The sequence below is a fragment of the Carlito syrichta genome, unplaced genomic scaffold (assembly GCF_000164805.1).
Source record: "Carlito syrichta isolate Samal-C Ts95f unplaced genomic scaffold, Tarsius_syrichta-2.0.1 Scaffold312386, whole genome shotgun sequence".
In the NCBI taxonomy this organism is placed as follows: domain Eukaryota; kingdom Metazoa; phylum Chordata; class Mammalia; order Primates; family Tarsiidae; genus Carlito; species Carlito syrichta.
In genome coordinates, this window is record NW_007256482.1 from 92,226 (window position 1) to 108,586 (window position 16,361).

A 16,361-nucleotide genomic window follows, 5' to 3' on the forward strand; every position below is an offset into this window, starting at 1 on the left:
AGTGATGTTAGGAAAGTTACTGTGCTACCAAAAATTATTTGACACAAAATAAGAAAGCTAGCATCATTTGAAAATGAAGAAAACTTGGCCTTAATCATTCCAATCTTACTAAGAGAACACACCTCTAGCTATATGTCATTTCACTAATCTGGATAGACACTTGCTATGGTTTGAATGTCCCTTCCAAAACTCATGTTGAAATTTAATTGCTATTGTGATAGTATTAAAAGATGGAACCATGAAGAGATAATTAGGCCATGAGGGGTTTACCCTCATCAATGGATTGTCATTATCACACAAGTGGTTTTGTTGTCAAGAGAATGCATTGTTAAAAAGAATTCAGCTCTTTCCGTCTCTTGCTCTCTCATACTCTTGCCCTTCAACTTTCCACCATGGAATGACGTAGCAAGAAGACCCTTGCCAGATGCTGGCACCTTGATAATGGACTTCCCAGGCTCCAAAACAATTAAGGATAACTTTATTTTATTTATAAATTACCCAGTCTGTGGAATTCTGTTATAGCAACACAAAACCGACTTAGCCCTCTAGACTTGTGGCTCTCTTCCCATTGAGTTTTCTAGGCTGGAGATTGTCTCTTTAAATCTCTGCCTTTGAACTTTGTGGAGTGTCCATGACAAGTGAGGCCCTAATTTAGGGACCTCTGAGTTCACAGTCAGAAGTGGCTCATTTAAGTGTCGAGTAAGCTGGCATTGATGCCTGTACTCCAGGTCTTCTGCTGCAGTATCACTTGAAAATGTCATAAGAGATTCAGACCCTGCCTGTCATTGTGAGTCTGGGTCACAGGACCTCTTCTTCCTTGCAACAAACTCATTCACCAAAGCAACCTTTTTACATAGTAGCTACAGAGCATCATTATATGCATTTCCAAGCCAGTTGACCAAGTGTTGGAGTCAGTGAGATTTGTCTGAGAGGTCAAATGTGCCCAGAAGAACTCCCTCAAAGCCTAATTCATGACTGATCAAGCTTATTTCAAATCCTCTAGGGTACCAGTTAACTCTTAAACCCTCAAAGGGTTCTGAAACATTCCCAGGAAGCCTGAGGGGGCCCAGGTTGAATTAAAATCCTTAATCCCCTTGAGCAATAGGTTACAAATTTAGTTACACATTAGAATCACTGGAGAAATTTGCAAACACTGATGATGCCTGGGTCCTTCCCACCTTCATGAGAGTCTGACTTAATTGATCTGAGATTTTCCTAATAACCTAATGTGCTCTCCTTAGTCCAGTTCTCAGTCTTGGCAACATGTCAGAATTATCTGAGGAGCTTTTAAAATTCCTGATGCCCAGACTTCTCAGATCAATTTAATGAGAATCTTCTTTAGGTAGGACCCCGCTGATTACAATATTTCGCCAAGGTTGTGACATAGAAAAATCTAGAAAAGGCAACCCCTTCCTTATATCTAAAACCCAATTTCTTGCATTCACTTTAATTTACAAGGGTCAATTTAGATAAGGATTTGCAGAAAAAAGAGAGATGAGATGCGCTTGTGGCAATAAATGAACATATTAGCACTTTAAAATCCCAGCTATATCTAGTTAAGCAAAAAGGGAAAGGTTTTAAAATTAAAAACTATTTCTTAATATTAGCTTTTCAAAAGATAATGAATATTTCCAAATCTGATCCCCAGTAATTTACCTATCCTCCACAATTTAAAGCCTTGACAAGTTACTTAAGGGAATGCAGGTCACTATTTCTACAGGATTCTAACTTGTCAATAATTTCTAGGATTTTGGTCCAACTCCATAGATATATTAGTTTTTATAGGCAGGAGTTAGCCTTATATTGTTATTTTTATTTGGAAAATATGAATTATTATTATTTTAGATAGCTTGCTGAGAACTATTTGGAACATAAACAAATTTACCATCTCTATATTCAGAAGTGTTATGTGTACTTGCTAGCTTCTAGCAAAGATTACTGTTGAGTAGGAGTCTATCCAAAGAATTGTTGACGATTGAGCTGCTGAAGGTTTCGTGGCCAAAGTCAAATTCAGCAACACTGTGTTTATTTGCTTTTTGCCAATTGTTAGGCTGTATCCCATCACAGTCTAACAATCCAAAAGAGAATATTGCCAAATCGTTGGCCAGTTTTCAGAATGGCTAACCCTTTTCTTGCTATGGAACTAACAATGCTCAATTATAATCAAGTGAGGCATATGTTCCCTTGATCAGTGGTTTATGACAATTAAGGATTTCTTCTTCAAAGGAATGGTGATATTGACTATTGTTGGGAAGAGCACAACTTTTTAGTAATTTGATACCAAAAGCAAGACAATTATCCTGAGGGATCGAGATCTCTGTTCCACATCTGTCTCTCAAGGCAGTCATCAAGTGCTTAGTGCACTGCTGCTGTCTCTCACTCAACACTTCAATTCCCAGCTTAAACAACAGTGTTATTTCTGTCAGGTGCAGAGTGATTGCCTCTGTCTGCTGATGGGCTGCCTGATCCAACAATTATCTAAATTCACCCCTGACCTTTTCCCCAAGGGAAGAGCTCTGTCAACAGAAGTGGAAGTACTGACCATTCATCTCCAGTCCTTTATGATGTTCTCAATGCTCTCCTTCTGCAGAGAACATGAATATTTACTTCATTTTGATGTGCATTTGGAGAGACATTTTATGCTTTTAGTATTCTTCTTATTAGTTCAGGTTAGGTACCAGTTTCATCACATAGAAACCTACTGTAAGGCTAAATGTAGAACCACCAGAGAAAACAAAGAACAGAGATTTTTTGCCTCCTGAGTAAGAGTAATATTCAATCTCTAGGACCAGTTCTCTAGCTACAGCTTCTGTCCCCTTAAGAGTCAGAAATGTGGTCTAGCTTCTTTTGGTGTCTCATGAATTCCCCCATCTACATAGTTCTTGCTTATATGTCTACTATTACAAATCTTATTTATTTTGAGTTCTTCGGTGTACGCTTTCTGCAATGTATTCATTCTAATCTAAACTTAAAATATTTCACATGACAACACAGCAATTAAGGTAAGACTGAAATGAGAGCTTCATCAATCCAGGGTAGCTTAAGTAATTTTTTTCAAATTCTCTAAATATGTGAGCCATGCGTGGTCACATCCCCACTTCCCCACCACTCCCTTTCTCTTCTTCCATGCCCTTCATCAGTCTATCCCAGTTCCACACCTTCTAGGAGCAGCATAGATCCAGATTTTTCACCTCTTCTGCTAGCACTGATCCATATTTCCCAATATCTTTTTTCAAATCTCATCTTTAAAAAAAAATGTGGAGTACATAGCAGGGTTAGGTACATAAGGAGTCATCATTATACAGGTGAAGTTTGGGCTTCCCACTGGTCATCAGTTCACCTGGTTTGGGATCAGATATCCTTATTAGTGTTGTGTGCCCACCCCCTACCCTTGGCAGTGACCCATTACTGCCAGTCCCTTAACTGAGTACCACATGTTCTCACTCATAAGTGGGCCCTGAACATTTATCATATTTACCAATATCTTAAAAACCGCATTCCTGTATGGAAGTTGTGCTTCTACTGGTGAAATAAGCAGTCTTCCAAGGTCCATTCACATTTCAGGTCATTTTCCCTTTCATTAAAATAAAAGCCATGAGAATGGACTGGGGGCTTTCTTATTAACCTAGGGAGCAATTATATTTCACATAGCTGACATCTTACTTTTTATGTAAAGCCTTATCATCTAAGACGTTAAAATCTGTACCCTCTTAGAAGACCTCCAAAGAAAGGTGTTTAACAACCCGTTAAAAAAATTAAGGTATCAAACTATTGAAAATAAAATTTAGAGTTGGATTCTGATCATGTTCTGAACTCTGTTGCATTTCAGTTTATTAGGCAATCCAATTAATTATCTTTTACTCTCATTTTAATGAAAATAGGAAAGAAACATCATTTGTTTATTTGCTCCTTCATTTAGCAAATGATTGAGGAACGTAAACAATCTTCACATTTGATAATTTCAATTTTCTCATCCTCTTTGATTATTTTAAACTAATTCTTCTGAGCACTTTTTTTTGTATCTTACTTTCCTAATACAGTAGCCTCAACTTCACATTTGTCAACTAGGACATTGATGCATGGATAGTCGTTCTTAATATTCATAAAGTTATCTCTCAAATAGTAGAATATAGCTATCAGAATTTTCTTATATGTTAGTTTCCATACATTCTTGCCTGGAGTATTTCTTTCTGTGACTTAGGATTTCTTATAGACAAACATGCCTTATCCTCTCTTTAATTTTGGAGGAAACTTACTGACTCCTTCAACAGGATAGCCACACAACTTGACAATTTTAGGGTTTACTTAAAAGATTCTGATGAAAGTTTCCCTTTCCAGGAGAATTTATAATATCAAGAAAATATATCATATATACAGCCTATAAAGAAGGTTATAGAAGTGAAGACTATTTACATAGTGTATATCATGTCTTTTTGGTTCATTGGTATTGTGACATTCTATATAATAATATAGGGAGACGTTCTTTCATTTTTACTGAGAATTAGTGCTAAAGGAGAAATTATTTACCAAGTTGGGTTTATGGATGCTCAAAGTTAACACTAAATTTTGTGTCAAATTATATAATAGTTTTAGCATTTTGTATACATGCTCAAATACCTGAGTTTTATTATTTTAAGAAATTTTAACACAAACAAAACAAAATTTATATATGTGAATACATTCCCATTGTAGACATTTTTTAATTCTAGGTTAACATGCATACTATTCATTTTCACTGGAATGAATTCATATTCATTTCATTTTACATTTGATCTTTCATGTTTTCATTATTTAGCAAAAGCATTCAAAAGGAACTAGCCAGAATATAGAAGAATTCCACAATGTCTAGGTTTGGTAATCTTATTACTATAATTTGAAATTAATTCTGACAACTCATCTTATCACTGAGATAATATTCACTTTCATCTCATTCATTGTGTAAAAAGATGGTATAATTGGTAGTTAGATTTCTTTATATTCATGTAATATATAGTGTAAAATAGACTAGACTCTGAGAACTAGAAGGTATCTTGGAAATCATCTGTATGTATCCCACATTTTACAGATGAAAAAGTAAAGATCAGAAAAACTAAAAAATTGTCCCAAAGTCATTCACAGACAAGGGATTGGATCTATGTGTCATAACCTGGGCTCTGTCCTCACTATAAGATACCATTATCCATGATAAATCTCAGTAACTTTTAAATAAATTGGTTATAAACCAAATTCTGTTCCTCACATGGAAGTGGAAATCCAAAAAACTTTCTCCATATAGTCATTTCCTTAGCTAAACTTTAGTATAATCAGAAAGATCTTCTAGGAGTAACATGATACCTTTACTAATAACAGTAATAAATAATAATAAAGTCATAACTGTCAATTCCTTAGAATGGCCTTAACATTCTATATCAATTATAGTTACAAAGAAGATCCTCTCATTTTCATGTTGGACAGAATTCCCCCAAATTTCCATTTGTTGGTTAGTTTAGAAGCCTTAAAGTCATTCAATAAATAGGTAACGGAAGTTTTAAGTAATCACTGCAAGCCTGGTGCTGTGATAGGTGCATGTACACCAGCATTCCCATCCATTCTTTTTCAAGAGGTTTTAACACACATATTATAAAATGATACTATATTAAATTGTCTGAATGCTAGCAATGCAAAAAAAATTTATGTTCACTTAAGGATTTTAAATCCTTAATATATATGTTAAGGTGTATATTTTACCCCCATTAAGTGTAATACTTTTGAAATTGGTTATTCATCATAACTGTAAAATAAAAAATTCAACCCTGGTGTCTCAACAAGAAAAGGATAACTGATACTTAGGGAAAATGGGAGGCTTTTAAATTGAAAATCATGGAATTAACATATCTTTCAACTTACTAATATTTCCTCACATTTACATTTTTCTAAAGGCAGCTTAGAACTTTTATGACATAGAAGATTTAAATAATGAAAATATTAGGAGGAAAATATTTTTTTGCCTATGCTGATAATTAACCAACAAGCTCGTTATGCCATGAATAGATGTGGATACCACAGTTTCCCTTCTGTTTTATAACTATACACAACTGCACAGAATACATTTTTTAGCACAGATTCAATATTTTACATCCTAAAAATATTCTTTCAAAAGACATCAAATTAATTACAATAAGTAAAGTTGCTATTCTTCAAACTAGTGATAAGTAGTTTTTGGTGATTTACTAAGTACCAAATTAGAGTTCCTAATGAATTTTGCTAGAAAATAATAAATCACATTTGAGTGTGAATAATATCATTTAAATTTGCTTTACTTATGAACATTTTGAGCACATGGAATAGATATATTTTTTCAAATTGACTTGGGTTATCAGTTCCAACTATAATATAAGTAGATTTCCCCTGTTCCAGGAGATATTTTTAGGAACATAGTTCAATTATCCCAAATGTAGAAAAATTAAAAGATGACATGCCATTTAGTTTAGTTTAGTTTTTTTTTTTTTAAAAAAGGAAACTGAGAAAGCATGTCACCTGAAAATTGATCCTTTAGCAGATTAAGGTTCATAAGCAGTGCTTTAAATAAAATACATTACTTACTGTAATTGTTCTTCATCTCTTGGGTCCCTTTTACTTTGCCTCGTTTATCAATCCTCAGATACCACTGTGTTCGACAGAAGAGTCTTCTCACTCTTATATCCCCTCCTTCCATGTAATCATAACTTCTTGTATGTCGCTCAGGGCTGGAACAGTTCACACTTGTAGCCATTTGCTCTGGAGTCATGTCATTGCAAGCTAAAGATATAGTACCCACTAGACAGATAATGTGAAAGTATGATCTGTAGAGCAAAGTTGGCAGGATCCATGTCAGTATCCATTTGTGCATTATAGTGTAGTGCTCCAGGTGTTCATGAATAACATAATGAAAATTAAATCTTGAGTTGATTGTTACTCCTAGGTCATTGACCTCTATCTGTGAATCGTAGCTTGATTTAAGAAAGAGTAGTTGCTCTTTCCAAATTGTTAGCCTTATCCTGTAACAATATAGGATTCCTTTTAAAATAACTCTTTGTTGATATATCCTTATAAAAACAGATTGTAATAGACTCAGTTGCTGCAACGCTGTTTGCTACTTGACTTCTGTTTGTAATGAGAGAATAAGAATAGGGGAGGGAGGAAAGAAGAAGATAAAAAGTTGTATGTATAAATTTCAGTGGGTAAATAATATCATAGCATACAGTGCAGTTTATACTTTGAAGATACATTTAAAACAGCTTTCACAGAGGATGTCAACATCTTTACCACTCTATGGGTAGATTTATAAAAGTCATGCATTCGTTAAGACAAATCAGAATATGACTGTATCATTCATTCCTATTGCTATTTTGTGAGAAACATCCTGCACTCAGAACTATTTATTTAAGTTTTACAGTTACTCTTAGCAAAGTACATGTATCCTTTAGATTTCTTTATTATATGCTTTTACATTTGTGGTCAATCAATTATTTTCTCCTGAACTGCCCACATTTTTCAAGTTACATGTCAGGATTGCTCTGGAGAACGTCAATCTTATCTTTATGTTCTTATAGAATAATTATTATAGATATTTACATGGCTCAAAAATCTGGTGACTTTACTTCTCCCCTCAGTACTAAAACCAGAGAAAGAGACAAACTTTTAGAAAACATTCAGCATTGTTTTTAAAGAAAAATAACAGTAACTTACTTGTTCTGTTGATAACAGCTGGATGCATAAGAATTCCATGTCTGTTGTCTGCCTTGTGCAACTTGAGCCTTTCTACTGTAGCTACAAACTATTTCTCAGCTGAAAAATTCTCCAGCAGAATCATAATTGTTTCCATAAATCAACAGGCCAGAGGATTTTCTCTCTGTGTGTGAGCGCGTGAGTGCTTGTGTGTGTGTGTGTGTGTGTGGAGCCTTTTATTCAGAGCTTTTCGATAAATACCTTTGCTGACCTCATTGTAAGCAATTAAAACTTAACCAGTGAGCTGTTAGTTGAATACAACAGCGAGAATGAAAGGAGGCTTGTATAGTATTCAATGGACATGAGAGGGAGCTACAAACATGGTTTATGCTTAAATCTGCAAGTGGGTACCTACTCTGTAGAAATAGATTTCTGATTCTAAAGCAGTTAGAAGGGAGAAGGATTTTTAAAACCTTCTTTACAACATAGCAGTTTTATATACTTTGAAAAATATTTCTTTGAAAAAACAGTATATAAAAGATTTTTTAATAGTTAGAAAATATTTTCCATAGTTTTATGATACATGGGTTTCTTCAATTGATCCTTTGTGCTCAGAATGTTAGAACAAAGCTACTAATGTGCATTAACTCACATCTTAGTGTCTTAACGCACTGTATAGACGAGTTTAGGGTTTGTCTTCTTATACGCAGGTAATTCACCATTAAATTGAGTATACATTTTATGTCTTATATTCCTAGGCTAAAGGTGAGAAGACCTAAGTTTTTATTTGAGTTGGGCCACTAATGAACAGTATGACTTTGGGCAAGTCACTTGATGTTCCTGAGTCTCAGCTGTTACATTTGTAAAACTAGCGTATTAGTCTAAATGACTCTGGGTGACTTGTAGTTTTAAAATTCTGTGACCTATGACTTATTCTGACTACTAATTAAGGAAGAGGATACATACTTTTAAAAATAGTTGTTCTTAAAAATTATAAATAAAGAAATGGTTTCACATTGGTTATTACTGTTTGATTTTTGCCTCAATAAGAACATTAGCACAATAAATAAATGTTATTTTAGAGGTTGGATTAAAAGTTCTACAGCTAAGGTAAATAAGAGAAGCTATTTTACTTTCCAGCATAAGTTCTTTTCTCCTTTATTTCCTTTTCTAGCATATATACAGTAGTGCTCAAGTGTTTTATTAGATATTGGTACAGAATAATTATGCTGTCAGTCTAAATCAGTATTTAAGAATATATATTAAAATTACTTTTCCCATGTTATATGCCTCTCAAGTCTCTCTCTCTCTCTCTCTCTCTCTCTCTCTCTCTCTCTCTCCTGTACGTGAAATGCACTATATTACCACCAGGTGGTGCATGTAGACCAACTAGGAAAATGAAATTAAGTCCATTCAATTGCATTATACTTTGTGATTTTGCTTTGTGTCTATGCTTTTAGAGAACAGAATCTAGAGCACGTAATACTTTAAATGTACCCAGTTACTTTTTATGCACCAAATATTGGAAGTTCTAAGTTTATGTAAAGAAAGGAGGATGGGCTCTTCTATAATTGCACCCTTTGAAAGGTAGATAGATGGCTTGAAACATTCTATCATGTATGTCTCTAAAAGGAGGAAAAGTAAGAGGGAAGAAAATATGTTATTGTGTTCTGAATAATATTCCACTAGTTTGGGAGGTAACAATAAGCAAGGTCAGAATTCCTAAGACTTGAATATTTCTTCTAAAGAAATGATTATTAACAGTTCACAATTTAAACACAATCTAGAGCTACTAAATTCATCAGTTTCACAGGTTTTAAACCAAAAAAATCAATAGATTAGAAATTAATATTGGCTAAATGCTTAAGGTTTATATAAAAGAAATAGATAGTTTGTTAGTAAACAGCATTTAGTGCCTTTTAAAAATCTGCTGTATAGGACTGACTGTAAAATTTAAAAGAAAAAATTATGATCTATGCACTTTAAGCGTACTAGATGCTATTATACTCTGTGATTGGGTAATATGATCTGAGTAATATTAATGTGCAGATTAATCTCAAAAAGAGATGGTGTAATAATGATTTAAATTATTTGATTATCAGTTTTCCTATTGGAGATTAATTCAAAATGGGCCACAACCTGTTTTACTAGAACTGCAGCTGTAATGGAGAACCACATTTAAACTTCACTATACCCTTATTATGCTTATACTTCAAGAAAGAGTCTCCAGAACTAAGAATAACTTTAGAGATATCCAGATGGGATAACCCTCTGGGTTTTCTTTAAGTTATACTTTGACAGTTATTTATTGCTCTTGTTTTAATGTACATATAATGATAGACTAAACAATAAATATTTTGAAGAATTGTCTCTTTTTTGTTGTTTCTAGACTGAATTTACTTCATTTTTTAAATTGGAAACACCTATATCCCATGAATTATAAATTTGTAAAATGAAAGCTTTGCATCTGTTCCTAAAAATTGACTTTTTAAAAAGTGCTTTGAAAGTTAAGGTTAGCACCTGCAATTCTTCAAAAAGAATGTCTAGTTTGATTTAGGAATAAAATATGTAGAAATAATACAGAGACTATTTTGGTAAATATTAATATGGAAACAGTTGTTAAAGTAATAATTAACCACCTAACTTTGCTTAAACAACCTTCATTATATCCTTTATCCATAAAAGGTAAACTATAGAGAATAACTTTTACTTAATACATTTTGCATATCAATAATTAATTTTAAAACTGTGCCTCAGTCCTAATTATGTATAATATAATCAGCAGAAGGGAACAGCATTAAATATTTTCTTTGCTTTGTATTCTTACATCCTATTCTGTTCCATATCCTCCTAATTCCCTTTCCTTTTCCAAGATATAGACAATTATTTTTATTAGTTTCTTGTTTATCTTTTCAGAATATATATATTACTTTTATCTTTTTCTGTAGTATATATATTACAGAATATATATCTATATAAAATCCTTTTTACACAAAAGGTAGCATGCCATATGCATCATTCTGTATGTCATTTTGTTTTACTTAATAAAAATAGAAAATCTTCCCATTTCAGTATTTGGGAAGCTTCCTCACTTTTTTTGTTACAGTCATATAGTATATTGCTGGATGGGTATATTACAATGTACTTGACCAGTCTCTTATTGAAAAACATTTATAAATATATCAGGCTTGGTGGCTCAGCCTGTAATCTCAGCACTTTGGGAGGTCAAGGCAAATGGATTGCCTGAGCCGGTGGGTTCCAGACCCACCCGGGCAACTTGGCAAGACTTCATCTCTACAATAAATCAAAAATTAGCCGGGCGTGGGAGCGCGCACCTTTAGTTCCGGCTACTTGGAAGGCTGAGGCAGAAGGATCGCCGGAGCCCAGCAAGTCGAGGCTGCGGTGACTGGGAGCGTGCCACTGCAATCCGGTCTGGGCGACAGAGTGAGACTCCAACTCAGAATAAATAAATAAATAAATATGTCGTTTTACACTGTGCATGTATACCTGTAGGATCAATTTACAGAAGAGGACTCTGAGTTCAAAGGAGTATAGATATAGATAACATATCATTTTAATAGATATTGCCAATTATCCTTCACAGAGGTTATACAAGTTTTATACTAGCAGGCGATAAGAGTGCTCATTTGTTCCAAAGAATGTACTGTCAAACTTTGGAGCTTTTGCTAGTCTGACAAGTGAAAATGATATTTCATTGTAGTTACACCTTGCATATCTCTTCTTATGAGACAAGTTGACCATCATGAACAAGTACTATAAAGAAAAGGTACGTGGTGCTGTTAGTGTCTATAATGGATGGTAGTAGGAGGTTTTACTGTAAAAATGCCAGTTGAGTTGCAATTTTATAGCAAAAATGAGGGTTAACCAGGTGAAGAGGTACCTGTGAATGTAAAAACAACCAAACAAAAATCCCTGAGTTGAAAGACAGCATGTCTTTTTTAACAGTGAAACACATCTGTGTGACCCTAGTAGAGAGAATGAGAGGGACTGTAGTGCATGAAGCGACTATAGAGGCAGTCGGGATCTCTGTGGGTCATGTGAAGTCATGTGATCTTTATTCTAAGGGAAACAGGAAACTGTTATAATGTTAAGGAGAAGAGTGACATGATCAGAATTGCACTCCCTGTTTCTGTTTAGGCCAAAACTTCATTCCTACTGGCAGAATAGGTTTATGAAATATTAAATTGTATTCATTTATTCCATTTTTTCTGTTCTTCATATTTTCAAAAAGATAGCCAAACTTTCTAATTGGGAAAGCTGAGTGAAAAAGTCATATATGCTACCTGACTTAGGTAAAACCTGAATCTATTTCAAAAGATCAGCTAAGTGTCCTGAAAATAAAGGAAGTGTAAGAATGCCTTTCAGAAGCTGCCCAGGTAAAGTAGAGTCCCATGGACCATGGCACACAGAGAAAAGTCTGTGGGTTCCATATTTGGGGAGCCGAGTTTCTGTATTTCTGGTAGCACTACAGCACAGGAGAGGGGATCAAATTCCAGAGAGTATGGATTACCTTGTGTCCAAACAGATGAATCCATAAGCACCCCTCACAAAGATTTTTCATGTCTTAAAGGAAGTGTAGAAGCAGCAGGGAACCTAGACCTGTAGGAACTGTGTAAATAGAGTCAGTAAATACTCCCGAAGTAACCAGGGTAGACAAATGACTCGACATCCAGAAGCCCTTGCTTTGGCTCTGCATAAAACCTGCACCCAATTCCACCTTAAATCAGAAGAAGGAAATAGAAGAATAACTGAGATTAAGTTTTACACCAACCTGGAAGGGTGGAATTTTCAAAATTAAAGATAGGTTGATTTATATTTATAAATATAAATGTATATGTTATTATTTGCATATCTGAAATTGTAGCTCAAGATTTCTCAAAAAACTAAAAAATAGATTTACTATTCAACCCAGCAATCCCACTTCTGAGTATATAACCCAAAGGAGCATAAATCATTCTACGAAAAAGATACCTGCACTTGTATGTTTATTACAGCACTATTCATGATAGCAAAAACATGGAACCAACCTGGGTGCCCTTTAACAGTGGACTGGATAAAGAAGATGTGGTACATATACACCATGGAATGCTACACAGTCATAAAAATCATGTCATTTACAGCTGGAGGTCATCATAAGCAAATTGCCACAGAAACAGAAAACTGAATACTGTATGTTTCACTCGTAAATGGGAGCTATACATGGGGCACACTCAGGTACAAGGATGGGAACAACAGACACTGGAGACTACTAAAGGGTGGAGGGAAAGTGGGGATATAGGTTGAAAAACCACCTATCAGATACCATGCTCACCAGCTTGGGGTGGGCTCAATAGAAGTCCAAACTTCACCATCACACAATATACCATGTAACAAACCTGCACATAAACCTCTTGAGTTTAAAATAAAATGAATTGTGTCCAATACTGTATTCCCACAACTATTCTCACATTGTGAACTTAGCTTCATCTTTTCTTCTGCCAGCCCCATTCCATAAATTCAGCCTCAACTCTGTATCATACCATGCAACCAATGTTACTTATCTCCTTGATTTATCCACTTAACAAATATTTATCAAATAGCTTCTTGATGCCAGATGTTGTGCTAGCCTTTTGGAGATACAATGGTGAATATTGTGGAAGTGACCTCTGCCCTAACAGAGTATGCATTCCAGTGAGAGAACAAACATAAACAAGTAGATCTGTGAAGGGTGCGGGAGGATCTTGGTGTGTTCCAAGAACTAAAAGAAGGCCAATATGAATAAAGTCCATGATCAATGGGGAGAATAGTGAGAGATTAATGACAATGAAGATGTAGGCAGGGGCCAGATAATAAAGAACTTTGTAGGTCATGGGAATATGAGTTTGAGTTTGGGTTTATTCTAAGTATAATAGGAAGCTAGAGTACACACGTGTCTACCCAAATCTAAAGGGCCTGGTCAAAAACAGTAGTTTAAACTCTTGAGTAAAATCCCAAAAGTAATTGAGCAAGCCTGAGGTCCCTATAAATCCTCAGTTATGTAAACTTTGTGCTTACCCTTGGCATAATGCCCTCACACTTTAAAACTAACTGTATATAAGAAACAAAGTCTGAGTCATATGCTCAAAATTGTGGTGTGCCTATGACTCAACTATATAAATATCTCAGTTTACAAATGTTATTCGACTCTTGTATCTCTGAGTCTACAAAAATTTATGTTTTATTTAATTTTATATTTATAAAAAAATTCTCTGAAATGCTAATCTGAATTTAAAGTTCTTCAAATTTTATTATGAATTTGCAGAATTACGGGACAAATTTAGACATAGAACAAGATCTCTAGTTGGAGCTACTAGTTGTGTTTTTTTTCATTTGTACATTTCTATGTAATTAAGACATATTATATAATTCTTTTTTGATTGTCTTCATTCCCCTTAAATTATTGCTTGACTTTAGGAGAGAATCAATCTCCTTGATTCTTGCTACAGATTGGTGCTTGGTTTTGACAGCTCAGTGCCATTCTACAAGCTGAAAAGTGTTCTAATGGAGAGAGCTTTGCTTCAACCCTAGGAGAATATCATGAAAAATACAAAGACTCTGTGAAAATAGGGTTATTACACTGTTTGCTTTAAATTGCCATTCTTCAGGTTCATACTAATGTCTACATAGCAAAGCAGGAAAATGAGGGGTAAAACTAGCTACAACAATATTTCTTTTTAAAATGTTTTATGGATGTTAATGTATTAATAGCAAAATTGGTTTAATGTTTAATTATCAGCTTTTTCAGCATGTTCAAAAGTGGGAAAACACACAGAATGAAGGTATTTATGATAGTAAAAAAGAAAAAGAAAGTTATAGAGTCCACCATCTTTAGTATCTTTAGTAAAGATACATCCATGAAAATCCAAGTACTCCGTAAAATATGTATTCTTGTAAAACTGGTAACTAATGCAATAACTCATGCATAAGAGAAGAGAGGTTTATACTTTTGCTTAAGCTTCTTTTCGAGGTAAGCATTTCTGTTATCTTTAAACATTACTCATATTTCTTCTTCAGGGGTATTTAATATTATCTCAGATATAGTAAATCCTCCTTACTCCTCATATCAGTTCTAGAAATTGTTAATTCTACCATTATAACTTCTTCCCCTCCTCTTTCTTCCTATCTATCACCTTCATATTTTGAGGCAAGTCGTTTTTATGACTCCGGTCAATTCTATTTCTAACTTATCTTTTTGTATGTTCTCTTTCCAATTTCCAATCCATTTTGAGTGTTGCCATCAGATTAATCTTTCTAAAACATAGTTGTAATCATGCTATTTCTCTGCCCAAAACCATCAGCAACATCTCTATTTCTCCTAAATAAAATTCTAATATTCTTTTTCTAATATGCAGACCACTATTTCCAATGTCCTCTGTGTTTCCCTAAACACTAGGCTCTCTCACTTGACTTGAGGTGAAGGGAGATTCCCTCCTTCATCTCCTCTTGGTATAGAAAGGGACTAACAGTGAAAGAATTCTTCTCACAAATCCTGTCATTTTACCTTCTCTCCCTCACTTTCTCTACTTCTCTTTCTCTCTTTCTTCTTATATATTCAGTCTGCACGAGGGACCCAAGACTCATGTAAGCAATTACCAGAAACTTCCTCTGAAATTTTAAACATTGAGTTTTCAGTGCTGCACTAAAGTCTACTAACTCTGCTAATTACTTCAAATTAACTCTACTAGGTATTCAAAGAGTTTGTGATATGATAAAGATACACTGTTCAATAAAATAAGCAAGGTCCAAGATGTAAAACAAATTATTGAAGAAGTGGGCAGATAATAGGCATATAAAAAGAATTCTGATGATATTCAGAGGAAATAAGTTAGTAGAGTGCATATTAAGCAACAGAAAGGGGCGGGGGGGTCAGAAGAACAAGAAGAAATCTAAAGAACAAGAAGAAATCAGAAGTGGAGGCAGAGTATTCTAGACAGAGGTAACAAGGAGAACAAAAATTCTGAGGTGAAATGAGCTTATTTTGTTCTAGAATCCAGTAACCAAAAGGTAGTAAAACTGGAGCATAGTGAATAAAGGGGAAAGTTAGATAAGAAGACAATATATGTAGGACCTTGATATCAATGGTAAGGACTTTGGGTTTGATCCTGAGTATAATGAGTTATAATCAGTGAATATAATGGTTATAATAATTCTGAAAACTTTATGGAGAATGGCTTGAGAGATGGCAAAAGTTGAAGTAAGGAGAACAGTTAGGAGGCTATGGTTAGAATCCAGGTCAGAGATGATGATATCTTAAACTAAGATTATGATAAGGGAAACAAAGGAGTGGACAGATATATATGTCAGAGACAACACTTGATGATAGAGTCAATGTAAGAGACAAAGAGGAGTGAAGATTAAATTCCAGATGTTTGACATTTGTAACTGGATAAGTGGTGGTATAATTTGCTGAACTCAGGAAGACATAGGGCCAGCATTGAATGGGAAAATCAGACAATTGCAAAATTTGGATGAGAAGAACCCAAGTCCCAATTCACTCTAGATAAGAGGGACCTGAATCTCTTACTTCCTTGGAATGAGAACCAGGAAGCATCTTGAAAATCTATTTCTACAAAAGTGTGAAAGTAGAAATGAAATCTCTTCTTAAGGATATATAGCGCAAAAAGAAAGCTTTTCTT

At 34.4% G+C, this 16,361-nt stretch overlaps 1 protein-coding gene across 3 annotated transcripts in view; it reads right to left on the reverse strand.

Moving 5' to 3' along the window:
* FGF7 (fibroblast growth factor 7) overlaps positions 1-8,061 on the reverse strand; it is a 67,821-nt gene extending 59,760 nt beyond the window's left edge. The window contains exons 1-2 of one of the 3 annotated variants that reach the window (XM_008069890.2): positions 7,708-8,061; positions 6,583-7,122 (exon numbers count right to left, since the gene is read on the reverse strand). In XM_008069890.2, coding sequence (XP_008068081.1) covers positions 6,583-6,868 — 286 coding nt within the window. In that variant the 5' untranslated portion in view covers positions 6,869-7,122; positions 7,708-8,061. Of the gene's footprint in view, positions 1-6,582; positions 7,142-7,707 lie in introns of those variants that run through there. The other 2 variants (XM_021718508.1, XM_021718507.1) reach the window with 2 other exon arrangements.
* Between the last annotated feature and the right edge of the window lie 8,300 nt (positions 8,062-16,361).